The 22,528-nt window shown below is 42.8% G+C and overlaps 1 protein-coding gene across 5 annotated transcripts in view; it reads left to right on the top strand.

Moving 5' to 3' along the window:
• The window catches only part of LOC120017611 (Golgi-specific brefeldin A-resistance guanine nucleotide exchange factor 1-like), an 80,342-nt gene that overhangs the window by 24,078 nt on the left and 33,736 nt on the right, over positions 1-22,528 (top strand). For all 5 annotated transcript variants that reach the window (XM_038960489.1, XM_038960493.1, XM_038960490.1 and 2 more), the window contains one exon: positions 16,957-17,088. In XM_038960489.1, the coding sequence (XP_038816417.1) occupies positions 16,957-17,088 (132 nt within the window). The remainder of the gene's footprint in view (positions 1-16,956; positions 17,089-22,528) is intronic.

Genomic DNA, 22,528 nt, shown 5'->3' with positions numbered 1-22,528 from the left:
ATGGCATTAGTGTGAAGGTTGGCAGTTTAACCGACCTATATGGTACAGATAAGAAAGCAAAATCCTGAAATCTAGGGTTTGCTTTCTCAAGACTCCGATCACACGTAACGTTGTCTGGCCCTCATGTCTTTTTGACTTTCACGTTTTCTTTTCATCACTTCGTTGTTTTGTGTGGTTTGTCACATTTCCCTTATGGAGTTTTATGAAGCGCCTAGGGCAATCAATAGTTTTACAGGTTTTGGGCTAAATACATATGTTTGTGATATTGCAATATGGTTTACTAATCCATAATTCAAGTCTATACTCTGGTGTGTTATATTGATGTAGTTCAAGAACAGTGTCTGCATTTGTACCAGCATAACATGCTGACCACAACGCTCGCGTCGCGTGCGTGAGCATTGCAAAATAAATGTAAACATACATGTTATTCAATTATTGCACCCACACTTCTCGCGTGCGCCAACGAGCGTCTGCGTTGCCAATCGCTAAAATAGAAGTCAGTTCTATTTGTGACGCTGAACGCGGTGCAAGTCCTGCATCTCCCATCTCATTGGGTTATAGTAGCAGATACCCACGTGCCATCTAATTGGTTATACCCACGTGGGGGATTGAAAGGAACTGAGTTCGGTCGATTGTCGTGGTAACTATGAAAGTTAGATGCCAATCGCCACAAAGTCCAAAGAAGAAAAAGCCTGGAAGGAGGAGAGATGACTAGAAACGATTCGGTTGGCCGTTTTATGTGTGGATTAATTGTCGGAGTAGAGGACCTTGTGCATTTCAGGTAAAATAACAACTCAACGTTTAGATCCCAGGACAAATTAGCTAGCAACTGCAAGCTCGCTAGCTAAATTGCCATAAATGTTCAATGCTGTTCGACCTGTTCCCAAATTAATATAATTGGTTCAGAGTTTGTTTTGATATTTCAACTTGCGTGTCATGATCGCGTTTGGTGTGGGGGGGACAAAATCTATTTGTGCACGATGGCGCACATGCGCAGCCGGTTTGGGTACGGTGTTAACGTCGGCCATTTTTATGTTAAACATTTATTCTATTGTTCACTCTTGAGGCACTAGCTTAATGTACAGCTGTATAGTAGACAATCCAACCGATTCAGCCATCTCTCAACACGCATGTATGCCGAGCCATTACAGGACAAGTTGAACGGGATCTCTAGGGCCATTGAAATTGTGACAGATACTTTCATAATTATAGGTTAACAGTTCCTTTATCATTGGGCGAATGTAGTATCAGGTGCTGTCAGGGCAGGAGAGTAGAGATGTATAGAGGGCACGTTTAGCCAACGACCCATTGCAGTTGTGTACACAGAGAGATGCCCCACCTCTGTCTGCTCGACACACACACTCACTCACTCACTCACTCACACACACACACACACACACACACTCACACTCACTCACACAGCCATTTTCTTTAAAGGTGACAAAAGGGATTGGCGATTGTTTTTCTGTTTATCAGAGGTGACATGACCAGTGGCGCAAGGGGGCGAGGAGGCCCTGTGTTGCCATAGCTAAGTATACATCCCTGACAGCTCCATAATGGGTTTCAGGAAGTTCAGTCGAAAATAAAAACAAAGCAACATTTCTAGCTGATTGGTTTTGAAAGGCCGTTTTTCCTTGCTGAATGGGAAAAATGTGGACTTCAGCATTCCATGGCAGTGATGCCAGTCGGATGGGATAGGCGCAGCCTTGCGTGAGCAGAACGAGCAGGGCCCGATGGAGACGCAGTGCGCTGCAGAAACACACTTTATGGGCAAGAATTTCGGCCATGGGTTTGGAATAGCAAAAAAACAACAAATGGAGGAAATCCAGATATTATATTTTGTATCACAAATCTTTTTAAAATTAGCTTTATTTTGTCCCAGACCGTTAGTTCGTTAAATGTTGGTTGGGCTTTAAATACTTTTAACCTGATATAGCCTAGTTCAGAAAATGTTGATGTGAAAGTACTGGTATACTCACTTTATTTCTACAGTTGGACAAGTGGAAGATTGTAAAAGAGTGTGTGGACCTCCATTTAGTGGTTTGGAGCTAATCCCTGTAAAGCCTGTAATGTAAGCAACATTCTCAGCGTTTGCTCTGTGATCCAAATGATGTCGTACTACGTTACCAACTGAACTGGCAAGACCATACTTTAAATACCCTGTTCTATTGTTTTTGTGTCACATTATTTTGAAGTTAATAAAAATAGACCATTGGCACTCTTTTCCCCTTGCCTAGGAGGGACCAACCCAAAGCTGTCTGTTTTAGACTAAAGCATTTTTTCCTGATCAAGGCATTTTGTGGTATAAAACATATGGAGAAAAGAAAGAACAGAACATAAACTAGAAAGCTTGGTAGATTCCATTTTACCATGTTGAATGTTTTGATTCTCTAAATAAATACTGATCAAGTCAGAGCCTGGTGTATTGTGGATGAAAGCAAGGGCCTTGTAATGAATGAAAAGGCTAGATGGCATTGAACCATCCACTCAAGCAGCGCGCGGAGGCTGACAAGGCGGAAGATAAGTGAGACGAGAAGAGGCCACAAATCGTATGGATGGAAGTGCTGTGGCCCTGCGTTTAGATCTACATTTTTGATCTTTGACTTTCTCATGTGAGAGCTGCCTCAAGTGTTTACAAACACCTAGCCCGCCGCTGCTGTCAGACCAGAATTTTGTCATGAATTCATAAAGATAATGCACTTGCTGGATCCAATCCCATTTGCTCAGCTGTCCAACAGTACCCCACAGTATCTTGGAGGAGCCACTTAACGCGGCATGGTTTAAAATTACTGCACTCCTGGCAAACGGCCTCAGTATTAAACTCAAACACTTTTTGTAAATTGTGTTTGTATTCCTTTTTTCCCTTTGCCTCTCTGGTTTGGGTCAATTATGTGCTGAGAGATGTTTTATGACAAACAGCAAGCCTCAGGGAAGTGCACTTTATACATCACTAGAAGGGCCTGCCATCTGAACTGCGATAGAGTAGCTCTGTTTTTTGCTCTTCAACCCCTCAGTCCCACTGCACAAATGCTGAGGGAAACTTGAAGGATTGCATCTCCTGGTAGCTGTAGAGAAGACTGGAGGGTTCGTTTCTCTATCCCGCTGACACCCCCCTACAGGAGAAGAGGCATAGAGCCGTAAGCCATGCCAAGAGCCTCGTTGCGGGATGGCGGGACACATAGCGTACCCTCTTGGCCCAGCCCCTGGCCTCTGCATTTACCCAAAGCTGGTTACAGTATCGCAAACATGTGGACCCACTGGGGAGTAATTTATGACAGTTGTCGCCTTGGTCTGATAAGCCAGCCAGGGCATCTCCAGCCACTCTGAGCGGGGCATTTCAGAGCCCCAGTGGGGATAAACCCGATAGGCTTTAATGTTTCCCCACCATGGAGCCCATGTGGCATCACTGGACAGAAATGTTCCCCGGCCCCAAAGTCACTGTTGTCTAAAGTCACCATGCGTTGCCATGGAGAGGAGAAGTGCTGCACATGGTGGCTACGTGACACTTTGGACAAGACTCAATCTCTATGTATTTTATGAAATCTTGTTATGAAATCTCAAACTTGCACAATCTTTGTTGGATGTATATTAAGGTGTAAGGAAAAACTCTGTGTCATATCGCTGGATAATATTAGACTTAGTGACAGTGAAGTGGTCCAAGTCAACACGGTAAAAAAAAAAAAGTTGTAAGTACACACTTGAATCCGAATTTCTTAATTTCAATGTTTGGTTATATGACCCACTTCATCCCTCATCTGTATTCCCCCTGTAGACTTGTTTATGGTGCTGTTAGCAGAAGGAGCTGACCTTGTGCAATGGGCTCAGGGATTCTCTCAGCTCTGTCAATGGGCTGCAGATCTGACGGCTAGATGGACTGAAGAGGCTTTTAGCTGTGTGTACAGTCTCCAACCTCTGTTTGTTTGGGAGTTTATTCCAGCTGTACAGTGTTTACTGCTAGCCGAGGAGGAGTTGTCAGCACTAGTTATTCATGTGTGTGCCACAGACTGGCTAAACAGTATACTAGCCGAGTGATGGTGTATTGGCTAGTCCACTCCCTGCAGAACAAGAGGCAGCATAGGGAACTGCTCATTAATATGCTTTTGCTGTATTTAGGAGCTGACTGGCTGGGGCGCGGTGGGTCCGTTGTCCTCTCGACCCGCCCACCCTCCAGCCCAGGGTAAACTGAAACAGCCAAGATTAGCATTAATCCCTCTTAATGCTGCGGCTCATAATATAGTCATTAGGTGACTTGAGACTAATCCGTCTCACCTAACTGCTGCGATTTATTAAACACACACAGAGGATTTTTGGATTTTCTGTCAATGCAGGGCGGGCATAAAGAGTGCATCACGTCTGAATACAGTGGTATCAGACTATTAATACTGATGAAGCTGGGGCTGAATAGTACATTGAAATGAGGGGGCAGGGATGACTGGCCTTTCCATTGAATCATGTTTTCCTGCATGTTGTCTCTATTACAAATCCCCACAGTCTGTTTTACCTGCAGCTCAAACAGTGATGAAAATGTGAATCCTTGGTCAGACTTGCAAAGATTAAGGTAATGCTTTCGCTATTGGTAAATCAAAGCCCACACTAGTTATTTCAAACATTTTCTAAACATATTTCCATATTTGCTCAGTGCCCAACACCTTACATATATAGGAAAAACAGGACTGAATCCTTTACCTTCTAAAATGATGACCATAGCCTAACGATCATAGTTTAGGCATAACACGCAACACCTTTTCTAGATCAAATATTAGAATGTATTCTTTGTGGTGATTTATCCAACCATTCATTCATGGTTTACCCATCCCTCCGTTGTGTGAACACGGCAGCCGAAGCACAGCTGGTCCTTCCAGTAATGTCAAAGTGCAGAGGAAGTGACCATGTTCTGGAGATAATTCAACAGTAGTCCTTGGGAATTCTGTCTGGAGAGCAGCCAGAGCTCTGACTGTGTAATGGCACCTTGAAGGGCTCATGCTGGCAGGCAGTAGGTTTTCTTGTCATGCCGTGACTCCTCTACAGTGTACTCCTGTCCTAACCATCCACCGGCTACTGCTTCCTTCACTATAAAAAAAAAATATATTTTTTAACCTTTTATTTAACTAGGCATGTCAGTTAAGAACAAATTCTTATTTACAATGTTGACCTACCAAAATGCCTCCTGCGGGGACGGTGGCTGGGATTAGAAATAAAAATCTAGGACAAAACACACATCAGGACAAGGGAGACAACATATAAAGAGACCTAACACGACAACACAGCATGGTAGCAACACATGACAACTTGGTAGCAACACAACATGGAAGCATAAAACATGGTACAAACTTTATTGGGCACAGACAACAGCACTAAGGGCAAGAAGGTAGATACAATACATCACGCGAAGCAGCCACAACTGTCAATAAGATTGTCCATGATTGAGTCTTTGAATGAAGAGATGGAGGTAATACTGTTCAGTTTGAGTGTTTTTTTGCAGTTTGCTCCAGTCACTAGCTGCAGCGAACTGAAAAGACGAGTGACCCAGCGATGTGTGCACTTTGGGGACATTTAAGACTGTGACTGGCAGAACGGCTGTTGAATGTGGAGGATGAGGACTGCAGTAGGTATCTTAGATAGGGGGGAGTGAGGCCTAAGAGGGTTTTATGAATAAGCATCAACAAGTGGGTCTTGTGACAGGTATACAGAGATGACCAGTTTACAGAGGAGTATAGAGAGGAGTGATGTGTCCTAATAAGGAGCATTGGTGACAAATCTGATGGCTGAATGGTAAAGAAACCACTTGGGGTGTTCGATTTATACTCTAGCCCTAAAATCTACCTTTATGGACTGAGAAAGAGGGAGAGAAAGAGTGAGACGTTTGTGAGAGTACAATGCATGTATTGGATCACTGGTCAACTTGCTCTGATTTTCTCTAAACAGCTGGTAAATAATTTGTTGCCTCCAGTAGAGCTAACCGGCTAAATGTAGGCTATGCATTTTACAAAGCCATACGTCTTGAGAACAGACCAAAAAGATTGACACAATATATTTCGAAGTTGTCGTCATTGATGGTTTTATCGTAATTTTTTTTTTTTTGAATTGCTGTATTTGGCACAGTAGAGAATATTTCTTAAGATAATCAAACTCTCTCTTTGCTACTGATGTGAAATGGAAAAGTAAAGTACAGGACTGATTTCAGAATAGAATGGTGTTGAAAATAGAGCCTTTTGAAGACGCTCTTATTCAACAGCACTCCTCACATATAAAGCATAGGTCTCTGAGCTCGCACTGCTCGGCTGATTTAGTGTGTGGCGGTGGGTCTTGTGTCTTGCTAACACAGTAGCCGGGGCCTGTTGTCTAAATCTACAGTGCGTGGTTGCAGGATTCCTTCAGACCCCAGGGAATGCCATTAGTTGGGAGCTGAAGGAATGCAGCAGGTGAAAAAGAGTGGAGCCCCCCCCCCCCTCGTTTCTCTCGCTCTCTTTCTCCCTCCACCCCTCATTCTTTCCATGCAGTTGTGGATGGTAGTACTCATCAGGATGGGTGTGAAATCTAGTCCGAGCTGGAGCATGTGTGTCGATTTATCCTGCCGAGCTGACCGCCATCTGCAGCTTAACCCTTTACTGTACCAAACAGAGAGCCTCATCCTAACCCCCCCCCCCCCCCCCCCCACATCTTTCCCATGATTCGCACCAGGATCGGCAAGGGTACATGGTCGAAGGATCGGATGGAAATTCAGTGTTGCGCTCTCTGTTTGTTTTTCTGGAAATAGAGGTGATAATACCAGGCCACCTCTTCTGAAGGGCAGCGTATGACAGCGCTATGACTTTGAAATAAAATGGATTGGATTAGTTAATGGGGACAGTATTTACCTCGAGTTATGTCATTGGGAGAAAACGGTTTATAGAGCAACTTAGTCCTGAAAACCAAACTCAAGATCATCGATTTATAATGAGATGTGTCGCGAGACCTTAAAACGTTGGACATAAGGAATCTTTTCATGAGTTTTATAGATTTTTCTTACACAATCAATACGGTGTATGACAGACACACAAACACAGGAACTGAACTCAATGTGCTTCATCCTACCTTCCCCCTCTTTCTCTCAAATGTTTTAATTCAGCATGATAAAACATCCGTTATTTATTAGTTGATTGAGTGTAAAATATGTCCATCCATCATAGTGGTGACGGCAGGCTGTGAAACACATTAACTGGACGCCGGAGCCTGGCCAGCCCTCGGCTGGAATAATACTGCTTCTGTGCAAAGTATGCACCATAGAAAATACATTTTGTGTACAGGATAACAGGTGCAAGGCTGCGCCGGTTCCTGGGCCGGGAAGGTTTACTAATGAAGTCATGCTTTTTGAATGCGCTTGGCGTTCTTTTTTATATCAGCAGAGCTGAGTTACTCTTAAATAGACTTTTAGCTACAGGTCGTCTGAGAACATAGGTATTTTTGGTTGTTTGGCCTAGATGAAAGGCAATACAACTTTATTTGATTATAAATATGAGTTTAGGGCTTGATTGACAATGGAATAGTGTGGTTTAATTAGTAGTCCACATTCCTCAAGCCTTTGTCCACTGCCTGGCTATTACTGTGGCTGTATGCCCCTTCAATATTCATTGTTGAGCATGCTCGCTCTCTCTCATATAAACAGGGGTATTTCTCCCTAGTGAGGCCCTCTCCTGTTTTTGGTCGTTATAAATCCAGAGGGCAGTTTGAACAGAGCCCCGTGGGTCAGAGGTGCTGGCCAGGCTGTTTGTGTTTGCTTGGTCTTTTGCACTGCCTTTTTTAATATCTGTCCCAAGATGTGGCAAACAAAGCCTTGGTGGCCAGCGGCCTTAGTTTCAGTGACCTGCTGAAAGACTGATGAAGAGGAGAGCGTATGAAAGACTGCCTGGATTAGGAGACCAAACAGGCCTCTTGTTTATCTGTGTGAATTAAAGTTTATGCTGTGCTGTCTCTTTCGCAGCCCCCTACACATGCACGGACGTACACACACACACACAAACGTATGCACAGTCAAACTGCGTAGCTCCACCTCTGTCCCCAGCCAGCAGTGAGGGGACAAGTAGGCAAGCGGTGACAAAGCCACCACCAGGCACAATGGGTTTCCCTCTAGACTAGATAATAATAATCACATGCTTTGACTTCTCTGTTCACAATAATCATGTTGGTGTTTAAATATGTGCAACATGACTGAGGGATTCCTTTTGAATCCAAGAGTGTACAGCAAATACTGCAACAAGCCTCTATTGTTAATATCAGAGAAACATTTTATATGTATTGGCCAACTTTGTTGTTTAAAGGTTCAACACAGGATTTGTTTTGAATTTTTGCTTTGTAATTTCAGAAAATGTCCCTAATATACCTGCATTAATAGTGGACTGATAGTTTCACACTTACTTACCCGCCAGTGTTGTGATTGGTTGTGATATTCGCCTATTGATTTCTGTGAAAGCTTTTTGACTTTGTGGTGGTGTTATTTACTATGCTATTGTTTGAGGAGAGCGCACCGTTTTGAACTTAAAGTTATTAATAAACAAATTAGGCAAATTTGGGCAGTCTCGATACAATGAACCATTGCATTTATGTTTAAAAAATTGTATCAGTCTAAAATGTTGCACATATGCTGCTGCTTTCTAGTGGCCAAAATGTAAATTGCACCTGGGCTGGAATAATACATTATGGCCTTTCTCTTGCATTGCAAAGATGATGGTACAAAAAAAAAATGCTTTTTTCTTTTGTATTATCTTATATCAGATCTATTGTGTTTATGTTCTCCTACATTCCTTACACATTTCCACAAACTTCCAAGTGTTTCATTTCAAATGGTACCAAGAATATGCATATCCTTGCTTCAGGGCCTGAGCTACAGGCAGTTAGATTTGGGTATGTCATTTTTAGGCGATAATTGGAAAGAAAGGGGTAGATCCTTAAGAGGATAACAAATCGATTTTCAGTGAAAATAATTAACACTCAATTGTAGCAATTAATTTAAAACTCTTGAAATGAAGGTCACTTCCATCTGTCCTTATTTGAACAATATTGGCTCTATCTTACCTTCGCTGGCCACTTAGCAACCTAAGACAAGGTATGTGTGTGTGTGTATATATACAAATGCAAACTATATTCCATTCCCCACTAGAAAACACTCGTGTTGTAGCCCTGCAAAAGCTACAGTGAGTTATTTCCGAAGCACTTTGAAAAGTTTTAATTTCTCTGGGGCTTTTAAATTGCCTGTTTAGGTTGTGCCGAGGCATTGTTCAAAGCATCTATAAAATACCGCTGCGGGTTGGACGAAACAACCATATGGAGTTTCATAACATTGGTACATCCTAATTGCCCCCCTTTTGACAAGTGCCAATTTCCTTCAAGAGGAGGGAGCGATGGGGGGGAAAAGATCGAAGGAGGGAGGGCTTGCAAAGTTGACATGCATCAAACTTCTCCCGACAGATGGATAAGACTGTCGTCCAGGACTTGCCAGCGCTAGATGAAAATTCTCCCTGGATTTCATTTAGCCTTGCTGGCCTTGTTAAAACGTCCCCTCTCCCCCAGCATTAAGAGCCGGCCGCTGGAAGGCCCCTGACTCTAATTCCAGGAGCGGGGCTCAAGATCAATAACCATCAGTGTTTGGTTTTAGGCCGCTGCGCCGGTCACAAGGGTGACTAACCCCCCCTCACCCCTGCTCTTCACTCACGCACCCATGGTGTTATTTTGTTTTGAGGTAATTTTCACTGTGAGATTGTGGACTGTCTGAATTGGAGTGTGTGTGTGTGTGTGTGTGTGTGAGGGGGGGGGGGGGGGGGGGTAGTAGAATCTTAGGGATTTGACAGGTCTGCTGTTGCACAGTTATTTTTCTCCCTTTGTCTGTTACTGTGAGGGCACGTTAGCATTAGGTTGTGTGCAGGGCATGCACTACAATATGTGCGTGCTCAAACGCATGCATGCACACACACACTCACATGCGCACACACAACGGTCCTGTTCAGCTCATGAAAGGCGTAAAATTAAATACATTTTTAGCTGTGGAGCCAAGAGTCTTAAAATGTCAGGACATGGAGGGGAAGAGCAGAATGTGTGCAATGCCCATGTCATAAATCTAGCACGTATCATACACACATTCTTCTCTTCACGTTTTTGGCTCTCCCATTCACAAACAGGCACCATTGGCAACTCTCCGTATCCTACTTCCTTTAGAATGTACAGTATGCATTTTCTCTCAAGTCAGCACAATTCAGTCATAGTCTTCAGTTTTCCACATTTTAACCATTGTTACTTTATAACCTTTTTTGCATTTAAATAGATACGTTTGTGAGAAAATATTTTACATGAATCAAAAAGGCTTTTTAGTTGGGAATTCAGTGACTAACAGAGAGGGTCTTAAAGGAAAGGTGGACAGGGTTCTGTTTTAGACTGGGCGGAGGGCACCAAGCCTGTGTGATTGTATAAAATATGTGACACAGCAGTCTGACAAATTAAGTTATTCATCCTTTTGTGATTAAATTAAGCAAATACAAAGGGGCTACCAGCCCCAGTGCCCACAGTATTTCTTTGTATTTCTGGTGTTGTAATCATGTGCTGCTCTGAATAGCTGTCCCCCTCCCTCCCTCCGCCTGTCTCTCGCACTCTCTGTCTCTCACTCTCACATACATACACACACACGTTTTTGAAAATTGGCTTTGTGTTTGTAGAGCGTAATGCATAGTTCTCATGGAATTCAGATTTCTCTCTGTTGGTTCAGTGGCATGCACAACAAGAGGGAAATCTAGCACAATTAATGAAACTGGATATGATGGCTATTGGAGCTCTGAGTTTGTGTTTTATACACCTGAAGTTGGATGTTGAAATCATGAACAAATACCTAATCCCAAAGACTGAGCTGCATGTTAAAGTAAAGGTTCACCCATTTTGATTGTTGTATTGTTTTTGTGCATCTCTGTGCGATGTTCTATCAATTCCCAGGGTCATTTCATGTGTATCTGAGCTATTCAAGTAGGCAGAAATCTGTCCGGTATGACGTGTGATAAAGTCTTTCTCACTACACTGGAAGTTAATAGGAATATGACTTTTAGATCGCAAAAACATCTATCATACATGTCAGATTTCAATACTGGCCGATGTCATAACTCGGGAGAATGTATTCTCTCGAAAGAGACGTTGATCATATTTTCGCGATATTCCTACCTCGAGGAATGTGTAATTTCCTATTTGTCTGCCTCTTTAGTCCAGGGTGCATTGCAAGGTCTCGTTGCCAGAGATTTTATAGGAAGGAGATAGGAATCCAATGAAGGAATGTATAACGCCACACCCAGCAGACTGTCGACTAATCATGTTCACGTTGTCATGCTGCGTTCCACGGTTGCTAAGCTAATAGTCACACAATCCCTTCTCAAAGTTAGTGTATATATTGAGAAACGTGCCTATTATCCTCCAAAGTACTTAATCTCGCGGTTCCAAAGCTATACGATATTACAGAAAATGTTTGTAATTTTCTTTAGGTGATAACCAATGTATTTATTTGTTTAAAGGTCCAATGCAGCCTTTTTTTACATCTCAATTTCAAATCATTTCTGGGTAACAATTAAGTACCTGTGATTGTTTTCAATTAAAATGGTCAAAAGAAACATATAGCGTCTTAGCAAAGCAAGGATTGTCTGGGAGGGGGAAACTGGAAATTGGCTGTTATTGGCAGAGAGGTTTGGAACTCTGTCTTATTTAACGCATGGTGATGTCACCATGGAAGGCCAAAACTCCATCCCACCAAAACAGGCTGAAATTTCAGGTGGTCTTTTCAAACCAGCTTTTACACTAAAAGGGCATTATCACAATTTGATATTATTATTCTAATCTTCTAGTGTGGAAATATATACAGTACCAGTAAAAAGTTTGGACACCTACTCATTCAAGGGTTTTTCTTTATTTTTACAATTTTCTACATTGTAGAATAATGTGAAGACATCAAAACTATGAAATAACACCTATGGAATCATGTAGTAACCAAAAAAGAGTTAAACAAATCAAAATATATTTTATATTTGAGATTCTTCAAAGTAGTCCACCTTTGCCTTGATGACAGCTTTGCACACTCATGACATTCTCTCAACCAGCTTCACCTGGAATGCTTTTCCAACAGTCTTGAAGGAGTTCCCACATATGCTGAGCACTTGTTGGCTGTTTTCCTTCACTCTGCGGTCTAACTCATCCCAAACCATCTCAATTTGGTTGAGGTCTGGTGATTGTGGAGGCCAGGTCATCTGATGAAGCACTCCAACACTCTACCATTTTGGTCAAATAGCCCTTACATACCCTGGAGGTGTGTTGGGGTCATTGTCCTGTTGAAAAACAAATGATAGTCCCACTAAGCGCAAACCAGATGGGATGGTGTATCCCTGCAGAATGCTGTGGTAGCCATGCTGGTTGTGTGCCTTGAATTCTAAATAAATCACTGACAGTGTCACCAGCAAAGCACCATCACACCGTCCTCCATGCTTCACGGTGGGAACCACACATACGGATATCATCTGTTCATGTACTGTGCGTCTCACAAAGACACAGCGGTTGGAACCAAAAATCTCACATTTGGAGTCATCAGACCAAAGGACAGATTTCCACCAGTTTCTTGGCCCAAGCAAGTCTCTTCTTCTTATTGGTGTCCTTTTAGTAGTGGTTTCTTTGTAGCAATTCGACCATGAAGGCCTGATTCACGCTGTTGATGTTGATATGCCTGTTACTTGAACTATGTGAAGCATTTATTTGGACTGCAATCTGAGGTGCAATTAACTTTAATGAACTTATCCTCTGCAGCAGAGCTAACTCTGGGTCTTCCTTTCCTGTGGCGGTCTTCATGAGAGCCAGTTTCATCATAGCACTTGATGGTTTTTGTGACTGCACTTGAAGAAACGTTAAAAGTTCTTGCCATTTTCAGAATTGACTGACCTTCATGTCTTAAAGTAATGATGGACTGTAATTTCTCTTTGCTTATTTGAGCTGTTCTTGCCATAATATGGACTTGTTTTTTTACCAAATAGGCCTAACTTCTGTATACCACCCCTACCTTGTCACAACACAACTGATTGGCTCAAACGCATTAAGAAGGAAAGAAATTCCACAAATTAACTTTTAACAAGGCACACCTGTTAACTGAAATGCATTCCAGGTGACTACCTCATGAATCTGGTTGAGAGAATGCCAAGATTGTGCAAAGGATGGCTACTTTGAAGAATCGCAAATATATAAAAAATATATTTTGATTTGTTTAACGCTGTTTTGGTTCTTACATGATTCCATATGTGCTATTTCATAGTTTTGATGTCTTCACTATTATTCTACTATGTAGAAAATAGTAAAAATGAAGAAAACCCTTGAATGAGTAGGTGTCAACTTCTTTTGACTGGTACTGTATAAAACAAGATTTTCTTTTGACTGCGCTGGACCTTTAACTTACTGTAATCGGTCAAGGAATTAACCAAGGTTTACTGCCAGTGCACTAAGAATGTAATCTTCTTTGGCTTTGATGTATTGGGTATGAAAATAAATAGTTATTGTATTTGCCTGTGTGTGTTCATTTTTTGGCTCTTCACTGTTGAAGCAGCCCTCTCATATATAAAGTTCTGCCTTGATCTTGCGCTGCACTCTGCTGATAAGGCATAGCAGTTTTTCTACTCGACTTCACCACCATATACAGTATTATTCAGATTCACCATATGAAATCAGCGACAAATAGGTAGACTGATATATTAAAGAAAACAAACTGATATGAATGTTTATCAGGACATTCTCTTAGTGGGCTTGTGAATAACTTGTACTGGAGTCTACATTACAGTGCCAGTTTACAGTTGGAGCACAGCTCCTCGTCCCTCCTAGTATTCCCTGTGTTATAAGCCCTTTCTGCTCCACTGCCAATAGATGTGCATACGTTAGATGGTGTGGACTGAGGTGCTCTCCTGGGGGCAACGGTTCAGGCGCTCCCTGCTGTGGTCGTTTGCAGAGGTAGGCCACACATGGCAGCACACACCAGGCAGTGTGGTTTTTATGTAGAAGGACTGAGTAACTCATTTCTGGTGACTTTTTAAAAGGACATTCTACTCCAAAATAAATGAATAAATAAAATTAAGCTGACACCATCTAAAATAATTTCCACCTCCAGAAATTAGCCAAATAACATATTGGTAAAATAATTTAAAATGTGTTTTACATATTGGACCATGCATAGGCTATATGCATGGTCCAATATGTAAAACACATTTTAAATTATTTTACCAATATGTTATTTGGCTAATTTCTGTCGATATTATCAGGTATGCTATTAGCAATAAGTATTATCACCTGTAGCCAAACTGATGTAGCATAGTGTCTATAAATAAATAGGCTGATGCATGGGGTTGCCTATCTGCATATACCCTATGGTGCTAATCATTAGCTAGATCCCAAATGTGATTTTTGAACTAGTTAGCATCCTATTGATGACATTTATGTCCCAATAAACTTGCATAAACGGAGTGAATACAATGTTAGGGTAACTTCAGGTGTTCTGCCACCCGGGGTAATACTGCCTGTACTTCTCACAGAAACCACTTTATGTCACAATTTCCCCCCCAAAAACGTTCCCTGGTTGCCAAGTAGGGAGGTGTTTTACCCTAAGTTACCCTACATTTGACCCATGTTACATTTAGCCTCACTCTCCCCTATGTACTCACAGCAACCATGCAACACTGGACTATGGTTCCAACATGGCCAAATGTCCTAGCTGTGCTTTTTAGTATTAGACAAATTGGACTTAAACAATGGTAAAATCTATTATGCCATACCGTATTTAATGTGGCTGATATTTAACGCACACACAGAGTTGGGAGGCAATAGGCTATACATACATGGATGGGTAAGGAACTTTAATCCCCTTTTTTATATTGGCCAATGTCAGCCAGAGGTCAACCTGGTTATGGTGTGATTGTCTCACTGTGGTGGTGCAGCGGCTGTCTTTATTTATTTCACTTCACAAGCCCTGGAGATTGAGCTGAAGTACAGAGCCATATTTAGCCTTTATTTAAGAAGATTGGGCTGGTCTGCCAGGAGAGCTGTCTGATGGGCTAGCCCCTACTCACCGATGGCCAGCCAGATCAATACAACACAATTGAGTTCTCCAATTTGAGGGTCTTTGCGACGTAGCCGTGGCACTTACAGGGTGATCGCTTCTGATGAAGTCTTTATCAGCCTCTATTGACGGATTAATTTGAGCACCCTCCACCCCCGTTCCCTTCTCCTCTCCCAACTGTAAAGTAATGGATACTAAGCCCCCTCCTTTAAAAGTTTCTAAGAGCTGATGGATTGATAGATAGGAACACAACGGAGGTCGCCTTCTCTTTTTGGAGTTTACACAACCTCTTCTTTTAAGTTTGTTTTTGTTATTTCTGCCTTGATATCTGATGGGGGTGGGGATTACTTTTCAGAAGCGTTCAGGTGACCCTGTGGTTGTTTTGAGACCATTGTTCAGGCAGGTACTTCAGCATTGTGGCTAAATTTACACCAAATGGACCTTCCCCATCAAAGGAGCATTGAGGGTTTTCATGGGGAATACAAAGAAAACATCAGATCCCCCAAAAAATGAAGAAAAAGAAAATGCAAACGGGAGAAGATTACTTTCAGAAGCAAGTCTAAGAGCGACCTGGCGTCCGATGAAAGGTTGTGGAAATGTCCAAATTATTAAATATTTGATTTCCAAACAAGCCGCAGGGATATTGGATATCGCAAGCTAATGCGCGGTGGTCACGTGCAATCTTGGAAATTGGTCAAGGCTCGTCTCAGCCTTTTGAAGTCACAAGTCGTTTTTTGGAGTTTAGAGTAGCTGCTCTAGAGGAAGCCTAATCCGTGTGGTATTACTACGGCAAGCAGTGTTTCGACAACACGCCAAACGGTGTTCGTGACTCCACAAATTTTTCCGTTTGTTGTTTTACCTGGTTTGTATTTTGCAGCCCCTCTCGACCTCCATCTCTTTCTCTTGGTTACCCTCAGAGGGAGCGGTTACCTCCTCGGATTGGCCCGAGGTGGTTTCCCATCGCGAAAGATGCAAAGCGATCTTTGATTCTCTGTGACTTGATTTAAGAGGAAGATTTGGGGCATCTTCCTCTCCAGTTGTGTTTTGTTGTCTGTGGTGTAACCCGGCTTCAGTCTTTCATTTATACACCACAATCTGCCTCTTGTGGGTGCTTTAGAATATGCTTGTTCAATGTCTTTCACTCCATGTCTTTTGTCCATATGTTTTGTGATTGTCATGGAATATGTAAATATGCAAACACTGTCGGTCGTTATGGGATTTCTTCCAGTCGCTGTGACCCCTCCGAGCCACCAGCAACCCTCACCCCCACACCAAGCCCAGTCACTCTCCAGTCATTTTCATTAATGCTAAATCCCACATCCTACACAGCTGCCTTAAAAAAAAGCTTTTGGAAATTGAGTTGTAATAAGATACCGTGTGCTGCCAAGGTGAATAAGAGGCGGCTCTTGAATGCCTCTCACTCCCTCTGTCTTTTTCTCACTCACACACTCACTTCGCTCCATGTTGTTCTCATCTCTTACTGTGCTGCAGCAGTGGGAGAAGGTTACAACCTCCTGAGCAGCTAATTCCCCATTGATCTGCCCTGGGGCACCAGAGCTGTTGACACAGACCTTTTTATAGAGAGCACAGAAAAGTCCTCACACTGCTGTTCACTACTCTGTTCTGCATGTTTGTGCACAACAGCAGAACTGAGGCTAAGGCCCTACCGAGACTTACCACACTTGGGATTTGAAGATCCCACTGCCATGATAGGGGAAGATAACTGAGAGCATTAAGATATTGGGAAGAAATATGTGATCTGTAACTCTGAAAAAAGGACATCTATTTGGTACAGTACACTGCTATATATATGCAGTATCAGTGTTCAGGGTTGAATATGTTGACTGACCTGTCCCCTCTCTCTGTCTCCACAGAGCTGTCAGATGTGGAGCCTAACGTATTCCTGCGGCCCTTCCTGGAGGTGGTACGATCTGAAGACACCACCGGACCAATCACAGGCCTGGCCCTCACCTCTGTCAACAAGTTCCTGTCCTACGGCCTCATAGGTGAGCAGAACAGCTGTCCTCATACAGACGGACAGACAGGTCAGGGTAAAAAACAACACTGTTGTCCTATTGGTAAGCATTGATGATACATACGGTGATGTCAGTTATTTAGCCTAAATATTGTAAGTAATGTAAAACTTACATATATTAATGTGTGGGACCACTACATTGTTCTTAAAGACAGCTTTCCATGAAGAGGGTGAGTTGGTTTTATTGTCAGTGTTTCCCCTAGGATTTATTTTCAGCAGTGGTGAAAACGTAGCGGGGGAGGGGCCAGCAGGACTTCGTCATTGCGCTAACGCTAGTTAGCAATTGCGCTAACGCAAGTTAGCAACGTCCATCAATCTGCACATATAAAAATTGTCTCCATGAGTTCATTTGGCTTAATTGCTAAAACCTCGCACTATCCTTTTAAAAGCGCGTCTCAGCAGAACTATTTAAAAATATTTGTTATTTTATTTTTGGAGTGGCGGCAACGATTTAGCAGCAACAGGGCGTCTCTGCTAAATGAATATTGGGGAAACACTGTTGTCAATCTATGAGAACTGTCCTCATGGACTCCCTCTGGCTTTAGGCAAACCAAGAATGATGAGTTCTCACTAGCAATGCCTAAATGGACTTGTTTTTTACCACACAAATAGCACAGCCTGTCCTTGCTAGCATCATCGTGAAAATATGGCAGGTGTCCGCCAGTTGTTGTTAAAAGTGTGAAATAAGCATCACCAGATGTTATTCTTAATGGCAGGGGGTGAATAAATGATGGTACAGTACATCTCTGACCGTTGAAACAGCTGCAACCCCTCTCTAAACCAAATAAGCGCCATTGGGACATTGAATAACATAATTTAACGCATCCCTGTCCTGAACTTTTTATTGAGCTGTATTTTTATCATTCAGCTGTTTTGTTGTCCAATATTCAGTTAATAAAACATATGTGAACGGTAGGCTAGGTGTAATTTGATTTCAGCTCCATGACCATTGCTACGATGTCTTTTTCTGACTGATCCAACAAGCTCTTAGAATACCTGGCAAACTGAATCTAGACACACGCACGCATGAACGCACTCAAACACACAACCCGCACATACACACACCACACAGCACTCACATGCATCAGTCACAAGCACACACCATCACAGTCCACCCCCTCACAAATCACTTCCCTACTCCCAGAGCCGCTGTCCGTCACTCAAAACCCAACGCCTGCTTCCTAATCCTGTAAACCCCCCCAGCGCGCGCGCACGCACACCTCATCAGCGGGTTTCAAAGGGACGGGTAACCATGGAAACGTGACCCAGCGGCTCTCAAGACAATGGCCCTCCAGCGCAGAATGAAGAGAAAGATATGACACACTCAGATATTACCTTCCGTTTGAATTCAACCCGTGTTCCTCAAATGCTGTGAGGTCTTTCCCAGCTTGTTAACACTGAAGTCAAAGGCATTGTTTTCCCCTAGCCTCCATCTTAGTCTGCTCACATGGCGAGTGGCTAGTAGGAGCACACAGTCGTTGGACATATTAAGAAACTGATAATGGTTACGAGGTACTGATTGTATTGGACATCAATACATTAGTTTTTCAACTGGATATTACTGTACAGTAAATGTAGTGTAGCTGTAGTTAAATACTTGGAAACGTTTTACTGAAATGTGAAATAAGAGTTGCGACAGATTTTTATCTATACTGTATTGTGATTTAAATTGTCAAATAAATTCTACGCCTTCCTGAAAATGTTGTAACCTATTGAAATTGATTTAGAAATGTCATCTATTTAGATATTAACATTATTCACAAGAATAACTTATTCAAAGGCTGGTAATCAAGTTGGTTCTGAGGTCTCGTTGATTAGCCAGTAAGTAGTGCCAAATTACACGGCTTAATTACCATTTCAGACCAAAAAGTTCCTAATACTACCCAGGTTGTTTTCTGGTACTTACGACAGTCATTTAGAGGAAGTGCCAGTAGCTAGTAATTTAGAATTGACTGCCGAGTCAGAGAGCAACCTGTTACCTTAATAACCAGGTGAACAAGAGACGGTCTATATCATGTACATAGAGGAATATGAGATTGAATGAATGACCTTTCAGAGTCGAAGGGCTTTTATACTAATGAGACTGCACCACCAGTTTATTCTGATTATCTCCAGTGAAAAGTCAGCTTAGTATCCCTCTGTAGTCCAGACATTTATGAGAGCTGGCTATCTATATTAGCTAAAGATATGACCTGTAGCATGTATTAGTACTGCACATGTAGGTCTACTCCATCTAGCATACTTTGGGAAAACGCCTCTTGCTTTTGAAATCCCAGCCAAAGGAAACGTCTCAAATAAAGTCATTTTTACTCAATTGTCCATTTGTCACTCCGTTGTACAAGTGGGGTAGTTGAGGTAAGAGGTTTAAATTGACTTCTGTTAGTAGTGAATTGCTGACATGAAGACAGGCAGAGGGCTGATCCTGATAAACACTGCCATCTGCTGGCTGCAGTGGCAAATTATGTTCAGATTTCCTGGTCTGTCACTCACTAGTTTTTGATCATTTATTTTATGGGAATTTGTAAATTATATTTTTTCCCATTTAGATGTATGGTAAAACTATCACTAAATAGAATCTCATTTCATTTTGCAAAATCAGATTACCTTGAATAGGGATCGATTCACTGAGTTTTTCCTCACTATACAGTATATATGGAAACAAAGAAGAGTTGCCTTCAAGTATCACGACTATAAAGTCCAATTGCCAAAACATGTTAATAACAGGGATAATGCGGCCACTGGTGGGCATGCTAAATACGTCCCTCTTAGTCTGTCTGCTTTCTTGTATAGACGTCGTGGTTTTGCTTTGTCTTTGAATGATTACAGAGCTCTGCTGTCTCCTGTGCCTGCGATGTGGTGAGGAGGGCGCTGTGCAAGTTTGCACACATTACTTAATATCCCCTCCAAGGCTCCTCTCAGGAGAACCACATCACAGCATGTAGCCTTGTTCCTTTAACCCTGTGTCACACCGAACATGTTCCCCCTCACGTTGTCCCTTTGTCCCATGTCTCCCATCCTCTGTTAGCAATGGGCCCTGCCTGACCCCCCCCCCCCCTCGTCTCCCTGGGGGGTCCAGAGAAGAAAAGAGGGGGACATTTCATTTAGTGAGGGCTAATTCCGCTCAATCTGTGGCCTGAGGTCTGCTGGCATGGAGGGAGTGCTGGCCTAAGCCCCTCCACTGACAGACATCCCGATCCCCACCCGTCTCTTCTCCTCTCCGCTCCTCAACCACATCCCTCAGAGCCCAGAGGCAGCTCCACTCAGCCTGCCGAAAGCAGCCATGGCCACAACAGCCTTATAGGGCTCATAGGACGGCTCAACTGAGCATTTGCCACCATTACCCGCTTAGAAGAGGCGTAAAATATCACGCTGGTTTTCTAATGAGTGTTTTACATCAAAGGCATTTTATAGGACTTCAAATTTGTTTCACCTAAAGGCCAGTAAAGTAAACTTTGAATGCAGCGAAACTATTATTGCAACATTTGGCGATCTTAGAGGTATTTTATTAAAATGTTACCTGGGCTGGCTGACAATGGGTTGTAGTGGCTTTCAGAAGGGGAACAAGTGAGCAAACCTGACTTCACTTAGACCAGGGGATAGCACCAGTCCTTTTGCTTGGTTTGAGGAGAAGTTGAGGAGTTTGTGTGTGTGTGGCATTCTGAAAGCCACTCTCTCACTCGGCAGCATTTCCAGTCAGCCTTTCCAGCCCCCCTACAACCACACACACACACTTCGCTCCAAACACACACACACACAGCCAGTCTCTGGTGTTATTTTAACAATGGTCCATCCCTTCTTAGGCCATCCTCTGGAGACTCTGCCAAGAGGGATTAGTATTTTATATCACTTCTGACATTCTGCTGGATAGCCCGTGGCTCCAGTTTCTGTGGTGGGTAAGAGACGTTTTCAGCGCAACTTCCACGGTTGTTGTTGCCCTCGCCTCTTGAGGGACGTTGGCATGACTCAGTTTCAGTCTGCTAACCGCGTTTCGGCGTCCGCCCAACTCGGTGACTCGTATCATTCACTCAAGTTTTCTCAAAGCGTCGACAAACGCTCCAGGACTTTACACACAATCATTTGTTAAGCATCTCAACTGGAAAGTCACTTCTCCCTCTTCATTTTGCTAATGACAGCGATTATCGACGGTCAGGCTAAACCCCTCCCCGGCCTAAACCACTCCTATTGTTTATATCAATAGATGGAATGTTGTGTGGCGTCATGGCTCTACCTGGAAAAGCTTTCACTTATTATCCCACTCCTTCCCCTAGTATACTCTGCACTTATTAGGCCTAGTTAATGAAATGCTCCTTTAAGAGCGATGGGGAAAGAAAAACATGCTGGCTCCAGGCTGCTATCTGGCTCCGGTTGGATTTCAAAACACTGGCTCCTGTTGCCTAGACAGCCAATTGGCCAGCACTGCCCACAAAAGGCCACATCTGGTGATTAGATCTCCAGGCTTTGAAGGACCTTCTGGATGGACCAGCTAGATTGGTGTGTGTGTGTGTGTGTGTGTGTGTGACCATCAGATGTGTAAGACTTATTGGATCAACAGTCCAGTCATGCAGTGCTATCACTTGTCAGAAAACCTGTGTTCTCGCTGCATTTTCTGTTTGACAGCAGCTGTCTCTGCATCAAACATGCATTCATGTAATGATGCACTCCTAGATTTGTTTAGTTTCCCCTCTTGCCTTAGAATGGTATTTTACTTGGCTTTTTAGCCATTTTTAATGATTCAATCGCTTCAATTGACCAAAATGTGTCTCCTCTGATCATATTGGAGGATTTGTGGTTTAGTTGGTCTGGAAAACAATTTCTGCCTCTGATTTCGTGAATATCAAACGTTTCACAGGTTGTCTTGTTGCACAGTGCTGACATCTGTTAAAAAGAGGGTAATATCAATGTGCATTCCTCTCAATAATACTGTCCTCGACCTGCCTTCTTTGAACTGGCCACCTACTGCAACTTTTCCCTTCTCCGTTCTATTTTGTTTTGAAGGACAATGCTTTTTTTATTTGATTTTTTATTTAACCTTTATTTAACTAGGCAAGTCAGTTAAGAACAAATTCTTATTTACAATGATGGCCTAACGGGGAACAGTGGGTTAACTGCCTTGTTCAGGGGCAGATCGACAGATTTTTACCTTGTCAGCTCAGGGAATCGATCCAGCAACCTTTCGGTTACTGGCCCAACACTCCAACCACTAGGCTACCTGCTATCCATATTTGAACAGTGTAATGTGCCTCTCACAGCTTCATTTTATTTCTATTTAACCTTTATTTAATTGGGCAAGTCAGTTAAGAACAAATTCTTATTTACAATGACTGCCTACACCGGCCAAACCCGGACAATGCTGGGCCAATTGCGTGCCGCCCTATGGGACTCTCAATCACTGCCGGTTGTGATACAACCTG

This window comes from Salvelinus namaycush, chromosome 22 (assembly GCF_016432855.1).
Source record: "Salvelinus namaycush isolate Seneca chromosome 22, SaNama_1.0, whole genome shotgun sequence".
Taxonomy (NCBI): Eukaryota; Metazoa; Chordata; class Actinopteri; order Salmoniformes; family Salmonidae; genus Salvelinus; species Salvelinus namaycush.
This window is presented reverse-complemented; position numbering and strand designations above follow the sequence as displayed.